At 42.5% G+C, this 16,368-nt stretch overlaps 1 protein-coding gene across 4 annotated transcripts in view; it reads left to right on the top strand.

Moving 5' to 3' along the window:
- LOC132378490 (doublecortin domain-containing protein 2-like) overlaps positions 1-16,368 on the top strand; it is a 196,824-nt gene that overhangs the window by 138,614 nt on the left and 41,842 nt on the right. For all 4 annotated transcript variants that reach the window (XM_059945435.1, XM_059945433.1, XM_059945432.1 and 1 more), the window contains one exon: positions 12,776-12,876. In XM_059945435.1, coding sequence (XP_059801418.1) covers positions 12,776-12,876 — 101 coding nt within the window. The remainder of the gene's footprint in view (positions 1-12,775; positions 12,877-16,368) is intronic.

Below are 16,368 nucleotides of genomic sequence, written 5' to 3' on the forward strand. Positions count from 1 at the left end.
ATCTGGGAGGAGATAGGAGGTGACAGGTGGAAAAGCTAAAGAGGACTGAAGAAGGAATCTGTTAGGTGAGGAGAGTGGACCATGGGAGAAAGGGAAAGAGGAGGGGTACTAAAGGGAGGTGATAGGCAGGTGAGGAAAAGGGATAAGAGGGGAGACAGAATAGGAAATGGAAAAGAGAGAAAGAGTAAGAGAGAGAACTGACCAGAAATGAGAGAAATCAATGTTCATGCCATCAGGTTGGAGGCTACCCAGGTGGAATGTGATATGTTGCTCCTTCAACCTGAGTGGACTCATCACGGCAGTATAGGAGGCTATGGGCTGACATATTGGAATGGGAATGGGGAGTAGAATTGAAATGGTTGACCCCTGGGAAACCCTACCTGGTGCAGATGGAGCAAAGGAGCTCAGTGAAGCAGTCCCCCAATCTACGTCAGGTCTCATTGACATAGAAGCTGCACTGGGAGCATCAAGTACAGTCGGTGACCTGGCAGGCTCACGGGTGAAGTGTTGCCTCACCTGCAAGGACTATTGGAGCCCTGAACTTACTCTTCCCTCACCACCCTACACCTCCCATCCACCTCATTTCTCACCACTATTCAGGGCCAAGAAACACACCAGTATGCAAATAGTTAAATTAGTACAGGGCTTTATTGTGATCTTGTGCAGTTTTTCCTTTTAGTAGCACAGTATGTCACTGAAGTGTCACTACAGTTTTTGAGTGCAGTTATTCTTATATTGTAGCCATTATCATAAACTTGGCCAGAACATTTCACATGTAAGTAAAAAGAGAAAATGGTGGAGATTCTCAACAGGTCTGGCAGCAAGTGAAACAGAATTACGCTAAAGATGAATTCTTGGTCTCCCAATTCACCTCATCACGTCCCTTGCATTTATTTATTTATTGAAATACAGCACAGAACAAGGCCCTTCCAGCCCTTTGAACCATGCCACCCAACAATCCCCAATTTAACCCTAGCCTAATCACAAGACAATTTACAATGACCAATTAACCTACCAGCCGGTGTGTCTTTGAACTGTGGGAGGAAACCGGAGCACCTGGAGGAAACCCATGCATTCACAGGGAGAACATGCAAACTCCCTCCAGACAGCGGTGGGAATTGAACCCGGGTTGCTGGTACTGTAAAGCGCTGTGCTAGCTAATATGCTACTGTGCTGTCCCAATTTCTCTAACTGCAACGTTACGTTCTGCATTCAGAATCACTTTAACTATGACTGAAATGTTATTTGTTGTTTATGAAAGCGGTACAGTGGAAGTCCACAAATTTTCTGTGTCACAAATAAATAACGCAAAAGAAGATTAGTGAGTAAGTGTTAATGGGATCACAGACTGTTCAGAAATCTGGTGGCAGAGGGGAGGAAGCTGTCCCTACACATTGAGTGTGTGTTTTCACGCTCCTGTACCTCCTCCCTGATGATAGTAATGGGAAGCGGATGTCCTGGATGGTGAGGGTTCTTAATGATGGATGGCACCTTCTAGAGGCACTGTCTCTTCAAGAAGTCTTCAGTGGTGGGAAGAGCTGTGCCCATTTGGATCTGGCTGAATCTACAACCTCTTTCAATCCTACACATTGGAATCTCCATACCAGGTGGTGATGCAACCATTCAGCATGCTCTCCATGATTCTTGCGAGAGCTCTAGCTGTTGGAGTCGTTCTAAATCTCCCCAAGCTCCTAATGAAGTATAGCTGCTGCTGTGTCCTCCTTTGTGGTTGCATCACTGTGTTGTGCAGGAGATGTTGACACCCAGGAATTTGAAGCTGATCACTCTTTCCACTGCTGACTCCTCAACGTGGACTGGTATCTGTCCTTCTGCCTTCCTCTTTCTGAAGTTCACCATCACTTCCTTGGTCTTGCTGACATTGAGTGCAGGGTTGTTATTGTGAACCATTCAGCCAGCTGAATTGTCTCACTCTTGTACTTCTGCTTGACACCATTTGAGATTCTGCCAACAGCAGTGAAGTCATTGGAGAGTTTATAGATGCCATTGAGCTGTGCCGAACCCCACAGTCACGAGGGAGTGTGTCTACTGCATGATGTGTGTATTTATGTCAAGATCTGCAGGGCTGCCACACAAACAAAGCTTTTCACTGCATCTAGTTCACATGACAATACTAAACAAATAGTTTTACATTTCAATGACTAATTATCAGAGCTTGGAAGAGTTAGAAATTTAACTTGTGGGGGGGTGCGGTTTAGACAGAACAAAAGGAATGACTGTGGTAGGTGTAGAGACTCTGAATGATGTGCTTAGAGCTGGCTGAGAGAGAGGTGAAAGTTTGCTTGCTAATCACAGTTGAAAGAGATGAATGAGAGAGAAGAGTAAGCAAGTTGGTCAAGTTTTTGGTTCATTCAAATACCATTAATATGTTAATTAATTCCTAGGATTCTGTGACACCTTTCTTTGTGATTTTCCCACATGACATTCACTTTTTCTTTTTTAACCTGCATGACAATGATGTTACTATTTAGTTTGTAAATGTTATCTGTAGTGTGCCGAACTGGACATTTCATTACTCAGTGTTGCCTTGACTCTAGTGTAAGTGGCTGTGTGCTTGAACTCCTGATCCATGTAATTTGCTGTGACACTCTAGTGTAATAACCACAGAAGGCTTCACCGCCAAAGCTGCTGCCTTTCAGATGAGACATTAAACCAAAGCTCGAGCTATTGGATGTAAAAGGAAGGTCCCAGGACATTATTTGAATAAGGGCAGAGGAGTCCTCCTTGTGGCCCCAATCTACACTCAGTGGCCATTTTTTTAAGGTACATCTGCAAACCTGCTTATTAAATCAAATATCTAATCAGCTAATTATGTGGCAGCAACTCAATGCATAAAAGTATGCAGACATGCCAAGGCTGTTTCTTTAGACCAAACATCAGGATGCGACCTAAGTGACTTTGACTGTGGAATGATTATTGTGCTGCCAGATGGGGTGGTTTGAGTATCTCAGAAACGGCCAAACTCTTGAGATTCTCGTGCACAAGAGTCTCTAGCGTTTAGAGAATGGGGTGGAAAACAAAATCATCCCGTGAGCGGCAGCTCTGTGTGCAATAGCACCTCGTTAATGAGAGAGGTCAGAGGAGAATGGGCAGACTGGTTCAAGTTGACAGGATGGCAACAGTATCTCAGTTGGGGGCACCATGGCAGCATAGCAGTCAGAGCAGGCTGTCAGAGTTCAGAGTTCAATTCCGGTGTCTTCTGTATGAAAGTTTGTGCATTCCTTCCTGTGTGCGCATGAGTTCTTTTGGGTAGTCCAGTTTCCTCCCACATTCCACAGAGGTACCAGTTAGCAGGTTAATTGGTCTTTGTAAGTTGTCCCGTGATCAGGTTATTCCATACCATATCTCTAAATAAGAAAGACACTTGCATCATTGGTGTGCAAAAGAGAATCTCTGAATGCACAACACGTCAAACCTTGAAGTGGATGGGCAACAGCAGCAACAATAAAGCTCTTTCATGTTTCCTGAACTGACATTACTGTTGGTGGCATGGTAGTGGTTAGCACAATGTTTTATAGTACCAGTGACCCAGGTTCAATTCCTGCCGCTGCCCGTAAGGAGTTTGCACACTCTCCCCATGACCACGAGGGTTTCCTCCTGTAGTCCAAGGACATACTGGTTGGTAGGTAAATTTGTAACTGTAAATCGTCCCATGATTAGCTTGGGATTAAATTAGGTGGATTGGCTCGAAGGGCCGGAAGGGCCTATTTTGCACTGTATCTCAATAAATTAAAAAATTCAGAAAGACCACAAACATACATTCAGTGACCACTTTATTAGGTGCAGGAAGTGCCTAATAACATGGCCACTGGGTGTATATTTATCCAGAAGGCAACACAGAAATAGTTTAACTGGTGAATTAACCCACTGCTATTTGTGGGAATTCAAACAACAACACACACAAAATGCTGGTGGAACACAGCAGGCCAGGCAGCATCTATAGGGAGAAGCGCTGTCGACGTTTCGGGCCGAGACCCTTCGTCAGGACTAACTGAAAGGAGAGATAGTAAGAAATTTGAAAGTAGTGGGGGGGAGGGGGAAATGCGAAATGATAGGAGAAGACCGGAGGGGGTGAGATGAAGCTAAGAGCTGGAAAGGTGATTGGCAAAAGTGATACAGAGCTGGAGAAGGGAAAGGATCATGGGACGGGAGGCCTCAGGAGAAAGAAAGGGGGAGGGGAAGCACCAGAGGAAGATGGAGATCAGGCAAACAACTAAATATGTCAGGGATGGGGTAAGAAGGGGAGGGAGGGGCATTAATGGAGTTAGAGAAGTCAATGTTCATGTCATCAGGTTGGAGGCTACCCAGCCGGTATATAAGGTGTTGTTCCTCCAACCTGAGTTTAGATTCATCTTGACAGTAGAGAAGGCCATGGATAGACATATCAGAATGGGAATGGGACGTGGAATTAAAATGTGTGGCCACTGGGAGATCCTGCTTTTTCTGGCGGATCAAGCGTAGGTGTTCAGCGAAACGGTCTCCTAGTCTGCGTCGGGTCTCACCAATATATAAAAGGCCACACCGGGAGCACCGGACACAGTATACCACACCAGCCGACTCACAGGTGAAGTGTCGCCTCACCTGGAAGGACTGTCTGGGGCCCTGAATGGTGGTGAGGGAGGAAGTGTAAGGGCAGGTGTAGCACTTGTTCCGTTACAAGGATAAGTGCCAGGAGGGAGATTGGTGGGAAGAGATAGGGCGGACGAGTGGACAAGGGAGTCGCGTAGGGAGCAGTCCCTGCGGAAAGCAGAAAGGGGGGGGGGGAGGGAAAAATGTGTTTGGTATTGGGATCCCGTTGGAGGTGGCGGAAGTTACGGAGAATTATACGTTGGACCTGGAGGCTGGTGGAGTGGTAGGTAAGGACAAGGGGAACCCTATCCCGAGTGAGGTGGTGGGTGGATGGGGTGAGAGCAGATGTGCAGGAAATGGGAGAGATACGTTTGAGAGCAGAGTTGATGGTGGACGAAGGGAAGCCCCTTTGTTTAAAAAAGGAAGACATCTCCTTTGTCCTGGAATGAAAAGCCTCATCCTGAGAGCAGATGCGGCGGAGATGGAGGAATTGTGAGAAGGGGATAGCCTTTTTGCAAGAGACAGGGTTGGAAGAGGAAGAGTCCAGGTAGCTGTGAGAGTCTGTAGGCTTATAGTAGATATCAGTAGATAGGCCGTCTCCAGAGATGGAGACAGAAAGATCAAGAAAGTGGAGGGTGAAAGTTGGAGGCAAAGTTAATGAAGTCGACGAGCTCAGCATGCGTGCAGGAGGCAGCACCAACGCAGTCGTCGAGGTAGCAAAGGAAAAGAGGGAGATGGATACCTGTATAGACTTGGAACATGGACTGTTCCACAAAACCAACAAAAAGGCAGGCATAACTGGGACCCATACAGGTGCCCATGGCTACACCCTTGGTGTGGAGGAAGTGGGAGGAGCCAAAGGAGAAATTATTGAGAGTAAGAACTAATTCCGCTGGATGGAGGAGAGTGGTGGTAGAGGGGAATTGGTTAGGTCTGGAATCCAAAAAAAAGCGAAGGGCTTCGAGACCATCTCAGTGGGGGATGGAAGTATATAGGGACTGGATGTCCATGGTGAAAATAAGACGGTGGGGGTCAGGGAACTTAAAATCATTGAAAAAATTCAAAGCATGAGAAGTGTCACGAACATAGGTGGGAAGGGATTGAACAAGGGGGGGATAAAACAGTGTCAAGGTACGCAGAAATGAGTTCGGTGGGGCAGGAACAAGCTGAGACAATAGGTCTACCTGGACAGGCAGGTTTGTGGATCTAGGGTAGGAGGTAGAAACGGGAATTGCAGGGTGTGGGAACTATGAGGTTGGTGGCAGTGGATGGGAGATCCCCAGAGCTGATAAGGTTGGTGATGGTATAGGAGACGATGGCCTGGTGCTCCTTAGTGGGGTATTTGTGGGACTTTGCTTTCTGCCTCTCTTGCTGTGTAAGTACCTCATTGTTTATGATACACCTTGAAGTGTCATTGAGCGGTGCACTTACAGAGGTATGTAAAACCACTGGGGGTATTGATAAGTCAACCTGCTTCCCCGGGCAGGAGAATAGATTTAAGGTGAAAAGGGAAAAATTTAAAGATGGTCTAAGGGGTAACTCTTTCATACAGATGGTGGTGGGTATGTGAAATGAGCTGCCAGAGGGAGTGGTAGAGGCAAGGATAATTACAATTTTTTAAAAGACGTTTAGACAGGCACATGCGAGGAGAGGTTTAGAGCAGGAGTTCCCGACCTTTTTTATGCCATGAACCAATACCATTAAGCAAGGTTAAGCACGTTGGGAATGCCTAGTATAGAGGGATATGGGCCAAACAAGCGAAGGGGACTTTCTCAGTTTAGTAACTTGCTTGTTACGGAGTTGTGCTGGATAATAATGTGAATCTATGCTCCTGACCAGCAGATATACACTTAGCACTGGTAGCAGTCTGCTAGAGGTCAGGGGCAGCTGTCATCTGCCTCAGCCAGTGGCCGTCAGCTGGAGTGGAGCAGCTGGCAGTTTGAAGCAGGCACTTGCCTGTTCCTGGCCATCTGCAGCCTGAAGCAGCAGTCTGTCAGTTCTCTGTAGCGCAGGGGAGGTGGATCACCTTCACTTGCTCTGCAGCACTATCCACCCTGCCCCATGCCTTATCTGCTCCCTCCAAGATAGGCTGTTAACCATGTGCCCACTGGTTAGCAAAGAGCCCCGTGATAAAGTGAGATCAATCTAACCCCATGCTTCTTGACAACTCTTGTAGACTTTCTGGAAGGTTTGACAATGAATCCCGCATCTCCAGGAGCAGCTGCACCAACTTTGTTTTACAGGCATCCTCTGAAGAGTAAGTGAGATGTGGTACTGCACACTGGGGATCTTGCATTTGACCTGCCCTTATCTCTCATCTGGGCTGCAATCAGATGTTGCTCGGTGCCTCACACACATGAAGTTTGTCTCTCTTCAATGGCTTTACTCTCCTCTCTCCATATTGCCGAGCGTGCAGGAAATTTCTTCTTCTTTCATGTTGGAGTTGGGTTCCTCGGATAGAAGGGGCTGCAGGACATGGTGGGCTTCTGCTGCTGGGATTTCTTCTGGCTCAAAGATCAAGGCACAAATGTGAAGTTACAGTGAGAAGGGAAGGAGAGGTAAGGTGGGATATACGAGTGATTAAAAGCAAGGTTGTTTTGGGATGAGTGGAAGAAGAAATGTATAAAGTATCACCTGGAACAATGTCCAAACCACCAGAGGTAACTGGTCACAGGACAACAAAGCTCGTATTGGAGAGTGCTTCTCCATTGAAAAGATATGAAAGAGTGACTCTTGTGTGTGTGCAAGGTGGGTTGAGTGGTTGCTATGATGGCTACCATGGATGAATAGTTGTAGGAGCATGTGAGTAAGCCCTGACACAATGTGAAATGTACAACAGTAACTGTAGCTGAGTTGTTAGAAGGGACTCATGGCTGACTCTCATGACTTCCAGCACAGAAACAGCAGATCTTTCTGCTCAAATCTCTGGCATGGAGCTCGAATCTGCAAGCTTTAGGGGCAAGACTGATCATTCAGCGTTCCTACAGAATCACTTACTGCATGACAAACTGAAAAAACTCTGCAGCACCCTTGATAAACTCCCCTGACTTCAAGTACCACTGGATGCATTCCATCTGCTCTTCGTGCCTGAGGAAGATTGATACTCTGCTATATTTTAGTACTGTTTACACACATCCCCTCAATGACTGAGATAGTTTATTCAATAAGTACTTGACATATACAGATAACAAAAGATGTCAGCTTTAACCCAAATGTTAGTTTTTATTTATTTATAAATATTTTCTTCTGGCTCAGTTCACATCAATGCAGTTCATTTTGTCCTTGAATTTTCCCCATTCTCAGTGTCCTGTTTATTAGGCTTGGCGTTTGTCTGAGCCATGCTACGAGGTTCTTCAGAAAGTTGTATGTATTACACCAGCAGTCCTGAACTACCATTGGGTCTCTAATTGATGAAAGTCCCTTGGCCACAGAGAACATGCAGTTTGTGGTTCTGACAACAGAATTTGTTTTAGTTTAGTAAATATAGACTCAATTACTCATAAAAAGAAAATGCATTGGCTATTTGTATTTGCTCTTGAAGACACTAACTTTCATCTGCTCAGTACCAGACTTCAGAAAAGCAACGGCACTTAGGTGTGATGAAAATTATTACTTTTGTTATATGGTTGTAGAGATGCTCGCTAAATTTAATACTGATATACTGTATAAAGTGGACTGCAGTGAAATCGATGCAATGGAAGCTGAGATTTAGGAAAATCTATATGCATTTTGCATATCTGATGTGATAGGACAAGATAATTTTAGATTATCAGAGCAACTTAAATAAATGAACCCCGAGTCAGAAACATGCTCTGTTGTTTAATTCAGTATTCAGTGAATGAAAATAAAGTTTGGCCCAAGTGGAATGTGAGTAGGGCCATTTCTGGGTGATTTATTTGGCAGGGGTCTGAATGTGTTGGGATTGAAATTCAGACACAGCCGCCTCACCAGAGACTCATTAAGTGATGCTGTTCCTCAGGCAACATTTGTCTCAGGAGCAGCAATCCTAGACCAGACTGGGAAAGTCATGGTTTTATAGAGCATTATCACAATAGCAACTCCACTACACTTCAGAGCCCAACACTTCTAACCTATTCCAGCAATGATTCTTCTCTCTTCTGCCTACCTCCCAAACCACAATGAAATGCCTAACTCCTGATTTTCTCTGAGGCTGTTAGAACATAGGACATAAGACATAGAACAGACCCTTCGACCTGCTGTAAGTCCACACCAAACACAATTCCAAATTAAACTAAATCTCTTCTGCCTACACATGATCAAGATCTTTCCATTCCCTGCATATTCATGCATTCATCTAACAGCTTCTCAAACCACCATCATGTCTATATCCACCACTACCCCGGCAGCACATTCCAGGCACCTACAACTCTATTTGATTAAGACTTGGTCTGCACATCTCCTTTAAATTTTTCCTCTCTTACTATAATGCATGTTCTCTAACACCTGGCATATCTACCTCAGAAAAAGATTCTGACTATCTATCCTATCTGTGTTATCTTCAGATCCTACCTCCATGGTTGTTGACAAAGGCTCCGCTTCTTCCAGTAACACTACCCTCCACTGACCTGCATTCTCCCCAATCAGATACTCACCAGACCAGCAGTCTCTATCAATTCAGATTCATGCAGTTGTGAGATCTTTGTATCTTTATTGCAAAAGAGTGTAGAAGCTATGCACTTTTTCTTTATCTGCATTGTATTCTGTTTTGCGCCTTTATTATGTTTATGACGGTAGCCAGTCATGTGGTGGGCGTGTGGTAAAGCGAAGGGTTTAGTTACGTATTCATGCTTTGCTCTGGCTAGTTTTAGAGCTGGGGACCATTGGGTTTCATATCTTTTGTTGACTGCTTGACTTTGCCTAATTACATTTGAAATCCCTTAAATCTACTTAATTTCACTTACAGTGCCTATAAAAAGTATTCACCATTGGAAGGTTTCATGTTTTATTGTTTTACAACACTGAATCACAGTGGATTTAATTTGGTTTTTTTTGACTCTGATCAACAGAAAAAGACCCTTTCATGTCAAAGTGAAAACAGATCTCTACAAAATAATCTAAATAAATTACAAATATAAAACAAACAAATTAATTGCATAAGTTTTCATTCCCTTTAATATCACACACCAAATCATCATTGGTGCAGTCAATTGTTTTTAGAAGTTAGGTGATCTCCATTTAACTAATTGCCTACATGCAGTCAAGGGGTTTCAATTGATTGTAGTAAAAATCCACTTGTATCTGGAAGGTCCAACTGCTGCTTAGTCAATATCCTGGCACCATTTAAAAAAAACATTGAGCAACTTTGCAAAAAGGTTATTGAAAAACACAAGTCAGGAGATGGTTACAAGGAAATTTCCTAGTCACTGATTATCCCTCATTGTGCAATTAAGTCAATCATCAAGAAATGGAAAGAACGTGGCACAGCTGTAAATCTACCTCTGAGCCTCCCACCATCCCCTCTGGCACAGCCTCTCTGAGCACCAATCTCTGCCGAGCACACTACGACGCCCCCGCCACAGGCCACTGGCAACGCGATCCCGAGGACTGGGGGCCTGTTTTTCCCAGCAGAGACCCGGACCTCACAACAGCAGCAGCAACGAAGAAGGCCTTCCTGGAGATTTCCAGATGTTCCTCCGTGCTCTCACGTCCGTTTTTCATCAGATTAGGATTGTGCACGGCACCCCACTTGACAAATAACAGATATCAACTCCGGAGAGGCTGCTGCAAACTGCGTCACACCGCCATCTTGGATTTACTTCAATACAAGATAACTGCAGGAAAGCAGGTGAAAAATAGGTGGCCAAGAGTATTTCTGGGCAGATTGGTAGTGATGGGTCAGAGTCCAATGGGTCCTTTTGTGAGTGCAAGGAAGAAGTTAAAGTACGTACATTACCTATTGGGCATCCACATGTGTCAGATTACCGGTGTGTGGTCTGGGATCTGCTCAGTCTGTGCTGTTTTCAGTAATGCTGATACAGGCATCAGAAGCGCAATGAGTGCTTGCTTCCACGTGCGAAATTTACCGGCCATTCTTGTGTGGGCAAAAAAATGGGAAGTGGTGCAAGTTGCAAGAGTTGGGTGCCGTTGCAGATGTCAGGTTCCTGCTGTGTATCACACAACTCGTATAAAGATCAGCCTTTCCGTCAGCGGTATCAATTCCTTTCTTCCGAACCCAACAAAAGCGTTTGATAAAGAGGTTTAATATTGACGCTTTTCAGGCTTCTGGGGGAGCATGCTGAAGAGCCGACAGTGCGGGTAAAAATGGAGGCATCTTGCTTAGAGATCAATTTGTAGTCATTTGCTTAGAGGTTGAATTACGTCAACATTACTCCAAAAAAACCCTCGATGGTGGAGGTATGTGATGGTATTTGGTTTGCTGCCTGGGAGATTCTGAGCTCAAATGAAGATCTTATCTGATATCGACAGCTACAGGTTGCCTCCCTGGTTATACTGTAGCCACCTACTCTTCAAAGAATAGATCTAGCTCCCTGTTTATCCTCCATTGTGAGTTTAGCTGTCAATGCGCACTATTTGAGTGGTGGGGGTTCCCACCACCCCCACCAAGGTGGAGACACTTCCAGCTAATGAAGTATTTCAAACACAGTTTATTTACTTTTTGTGATAAATGTTTAAATTTGGATAATATTCTTAAAAGACATTTAAAACTCACGGAGGATTTCTATCTTATAAAAAGGCTTGTAAATGGCAATAGATTTCTAAAACACAAAGGATTTTCAAAAAACAAGTGCAATTCCAAGAAGCCAAAATGGCATACCAACAAGTTGCAAATGAATGAGTCATGCATCACAGAAATCAAAGACAGAGGAATGGATTCTAGCCACCTTCTCCTTTTGTTGTTTCTCTTGTCATTCCTTGACTATTCCTAATTAGCCTGACTCCTTTCTAACATCTATACTGTTTTTCAGCTACTTGGTAACTTCACACACGTGAAATTTTTTTTCTCATACCCATGTGAGGAAATTCACACAGGTGGCCTAAAAGCTTCTAGGAACAGTTCCCAGACAAAATTATTGACCTCAAGATTCTGCAGGTGCTGGAAATCTATAGCAGCACACACAAAAAGCTGAAGAAACTCTGTACGTCAGGCAGCATATATGGAAATGAATTAACAGTCAACATTTCCAGCCGAAAACTCTTTACAGGGCACAAAATTAATGCTGTGACAACTGACTCTCTGCGAACACAAATATCCCAACTATTGATATCAGCTATTTGATGTGCTAAGTGATAGTATCAGTCTGGTCTGCAAGCTTCATTAACTAAATAACTTAGCCAGTGTTGTCTAGTTTAATACAATTTACATGTCCCAGTGTCTTACACTGCATCTCTTGAACAGTCAATCATGTGCTGTGGGCTAACAGCCTGTGCTTTATAGACGGCGCTGTTTGTCAAAGCTGTCCTTTTAACTTCAAACTGATTATTGCTTGCAACTTACATTAAGAACAGAAGACTGGTTTTTGTTTATGAAAAGAAACCGAGCAGGGAGTTTAACTTACTCAAATACAATTCTTTGAAACCTGAAAGAGTCAGTTGCTGTTTTAGAAAGCTGAGCTTGGCCAAAAGTCCCCTTCTCCCAGGCCCTGGACAGTGAATATCCATCACAGGTAGTGGACAAGAAACTCATTTAGAATGGACTCTGAGCAATCATTCTTAGCCTCACCATTTTGTTTCAAACATTCTAAGAGATCACTGTTTCATTTATTGGCCTTGTTAAACAGTCAAAACAATCTGTGTTGTTCATTGTTTAAGTCTGGGAGCTATTTCAAATGGAAATTTCTGCTTGCTGTTGTGATCACTGGACAAGCCTGAAAGTAGATTTCCAGTTAAGCGCCTCCTCCCCATCACAGACTTGCCACATAGAGTCTCCTATTATTACAGGACAATATGGAAGAGTGTCTGCAAAGCAAATGCGTAAGTCAAACATCTACAAAATTTATGGTTTTGTTCATACTTTAAGTACCTTAAACAAATCATTTCTCTACTGGCTTCAAATATCAACAAACTGGCTAATTGATGTGAACTATTGTTTTGATTTCTTGAGCATGCTGATATGATGCAGTTCTTGCTGTACGCCACTGGTAGCCACTGTTGTATCATTGTCTTCTCTTCAACACTGTTTTAATATCATTATCACTACTTTCCCCAGAAAGCTGCGTGTTTAAAGCTTATGAGGAGAGGAGAGAGACCATGGGTGCAATGGAAGTTGAAGAAGATAACCAAATACAAGTGGAGCTGCCTATTGATCAGGTTAGCACATACACAAAACTGTAGAATATTACTTAAGAGATAAATACTGTGAAATAAAAATAAAATCTTGCATTTTTTCACACCTTTCACAACCTCAGGATATCTCCAGGTACTTATACCCAGTTAGGTATCTTTTGAAGTCCAGTGTCTGTTGCAATGTACAAAAAAAATCTTGTAACCTACTTGTACAAGGTGAGGTCCAATTCATGAGAAGAGGAGCCCTTTTAGGCATTGTAGGTGTAGGATAATTATTGATCACCATACCGTACCAGAGTAAATTTAATTTTAATATTTTCTGAGATGGCAAAAGTTTAACATCTCTTTTGAAACGTGGCACTTACAATAGTGAAATACCTACATATACCATCAAATTAGTTATTGTGCTCAGATCTCTTGAATCGAACTTGAATTCTTTCTGAAAGAAATCAATCCTCCAACCAGCTAAACCACTACTTCACTATTCAAAATATCTTTAGTTTGAGTGCATGATATCATTCGCTTTTAGTACTGGACAAAGCGACCATCACAAATGTACTTTTTTATTTCAAGCTCTTAACAGGTTATAACAGGGGTTCCCAACCTTTTTATGACTTGGACCAATATCATTAAGCAAGGGATTTGTGGACCCCAGGTTGGGAACCACTGGCTTAGAACTGCTCCCCACCCTTCTTCCTTCTTTTATTTCAGAACTGTATTGAGGGAAATCCACATATTCCACATATTCAAGTTCTTGTCTCTTACTAAGTTGGTGAGAATCTCAGTTTCAAGAGGCAGGATCTTGGCTTCACATTTGGGGGCGTTATTCCTTCACAGGAGAGAAAGTTGTGCACCCACTTTCACATTCCGGAGCCAATGGAAAATCATCCGAAACAAAATCATTGATGGCCTCTAAGGAACTATGCTCCCTCCACCTTTGTATTCTGGTGTCCTTCCTCTTCCTTCTCAGGCCTGAAGAAGGGTCTGGGACTGATACATTGACTGTTTACTCATTTCCAAAAGTGCTACCTGACCTGCTGAACTCCTGTAGAAATTTGTGTGTGTTGTTAAGGAACTATGCTACTGCCTCACCATGCAGAGGGATAGAAAGCATTGTGAAGCTGGGTTCTTAAGCTGAAGCTGGGTTCTTAAGGAAAATCTTTTTCCTTGAACTCCCATTAATATCTTGGATCTGTAATTTAAGATGAATCAATCTGTTTGTGTGTGTGTGTGTGTATATACGCGTGTGTGTGATACTGTATATATATGATACTATATTATATGTGTACACACACATATATATTTTGCTTTGTTTATAAATAAATATTCTTCATTTTACTAGTGCCAGCATTAAAACACTGGAGTTGCTTGGTCAGTTTGATAAATAGGACTGGATGTTGCAATAATAAACAGATAAACAGTTGTTTTAAATAGTTGGACATTCAAGAGGGGGAGGCATGTAAATCATTGAGTAATATGCTGCAGCTCTGTGCTTGGAACACTAAGGAATAAGAAATCTGATTACTCGTATTTCATTTGGTCTCAGCTACCTTGTTCATATTATTGGGCTCTGTGACTTTTATTGCCATTTAAACAATAACGGAGTTATAGCATTGCCAGTTGAAAACCGAGTTTTACTTATCAAATAAAGGTTTAACCCAAGGGGGAAAACAGAGATGTGAGTAGTTGTTCAAATGATGTAGCAGAAATATAGTTCACATTTATTATATCTGCACAAACTTTTAAAAATATAAAATCACTTGATTTCTTCAATGATATACAGGAACACATGGGAGTAAAATTACATCATCAACTTACCTGGCCAATTATGCTACTTAGGAAACATTAACAGCGTAATGCTTCTTAAAATCTGTTTATCAAATTTTGTACTGGATACTTACCCAATGCGTCCTTGGATTTGCTGATGCTTTCAGCACCTATTATCTCCCTTGGGAGGCCATCTGCTGTATTCATATTATCATCTGCTTGTGATATGGAATGCCAATATTCAATTTGTTTGCCATCCATCCTACAGAATATTAAATGCCACATAGGTAACTGATCTAAGGTGAAATTGAACTCACTATTCTTTGTATAAAATATTAACACTTTTTCATGAATAAGTGCACCATCTTTTGAGAAACTACTGAAAAGACACCATATGATAAATGGAAAAAACAAAACCAGCTCATTTGCATGCTAAAGATGTAATTTCGTGGTTTTGAGGGCAGCTGCAAGATAAATAATTAATCATTTCATTTCTTGACTGGTTTTGGGAAGTGCTTTCTCTTCAGTATCATAGTCTTCATCTTCAAACTCCTGCAAAACCAGAAATAAACTGGTTGATGTAAATATTGCCATTGCTTGCCAATGAACTGTTGCAGCATCAACCAATGTCCTTGCAGTCATTTTACTGGTTCTGCTCATATCAGTAAAAATACTGCAAAGTTGAAGCACTTTCTAGAAGCAGTTTGAGAGCAACTTGGCTCGTGTTTTCATTTTTCACTTACATGACTGGAAATAGGCATCTCAAAGTGAACAGTTATATCAAGTTGACATTAAACAAAAACAAGTCTCCAGGGCAGTGGGTAACATGCTGTTAGAGTACTATTCACCCACCTCTGGAATCTGGCTTTAAATCAAGCCAAGACAGATGGACTTAAAATCTCCTGCTCTCTAATGGCTGTTAAACATACTAAGTGAAATAAGTTCTGGCAGTCTAATTCTGGTTCCCAGTGGGCACGAGTTCACATTGGAAAACTGCCTTCACAATCCCAGTTGGATGTAAAAAGAAACAAAGGAAAACCAACAGTCTTAAAAACATTAATTATATCCTTACTGACATGAGATATAGCTGCCCCGAGAGCTTCAAAGGGTACAATAAAGCTTTATTTCTACATTTCCATTTACACATAATTTAATGTTGCACTTGTGATCATCTGGTTATATTGATGATGTTATGAACTGCTGTGGATTTAATGGAGTGTACCCAAGATTTGTTTGTAATAGGAGGATTGTTGAGTGGAATCAAATTCCAAGAGTTGACTGGGTCACTAAGTGAAGTGCCACAATCTGCAACCCTCCCCCACCCCCGTCAAGATATTGTCTTGAAGATGTAATTTCTTCAGGTTATCTTGTGGGTATCTGATCCCATATAACTGCTTTCAGCTGTTTGGTACACAGCCTGAGCACTAATGCTGCAATTGACCTTTGAAACAATAAACAGGAGCAAAATCCTAGTTCCTATTAATCCATTAGCTCCCAACGTGAGACTTAAATAGCAGATTCTAATGCTGTAGCAATACACTTCCAGCTCTATTTCACATATACATGAAGTCCCTGTCAGCATTTTATGGAGAAATTTTATTTTGTTAAAGCATTTAAACTCACCCCCCCTAGAATAATGATCACAGCCTTGTCCTAAGTATAAATATAACTAGGCCTTAATGCTTTGCCAAGCCACTTTTAGCAAAAGGATGATGTTTTAAAACTGCAAACTATGACAAATTCCAAATA

Source organism: Hypanus sabinus, chromosome 20 (genome assembly GCF_030144855.1).
Source record: "Hypanus sabinus isolate sHypSab1 chromosome 20, sHypSab1.hap1, whole genome shotgun sequence".
NCBI classification, from domain to species: domain Eukaryota; kingdom Metazoa; phylum Chordata; class Chondrichthyes; order Myliobatiformes; family Dasyatidae; genus Hypanus; species Hypanus sabinus.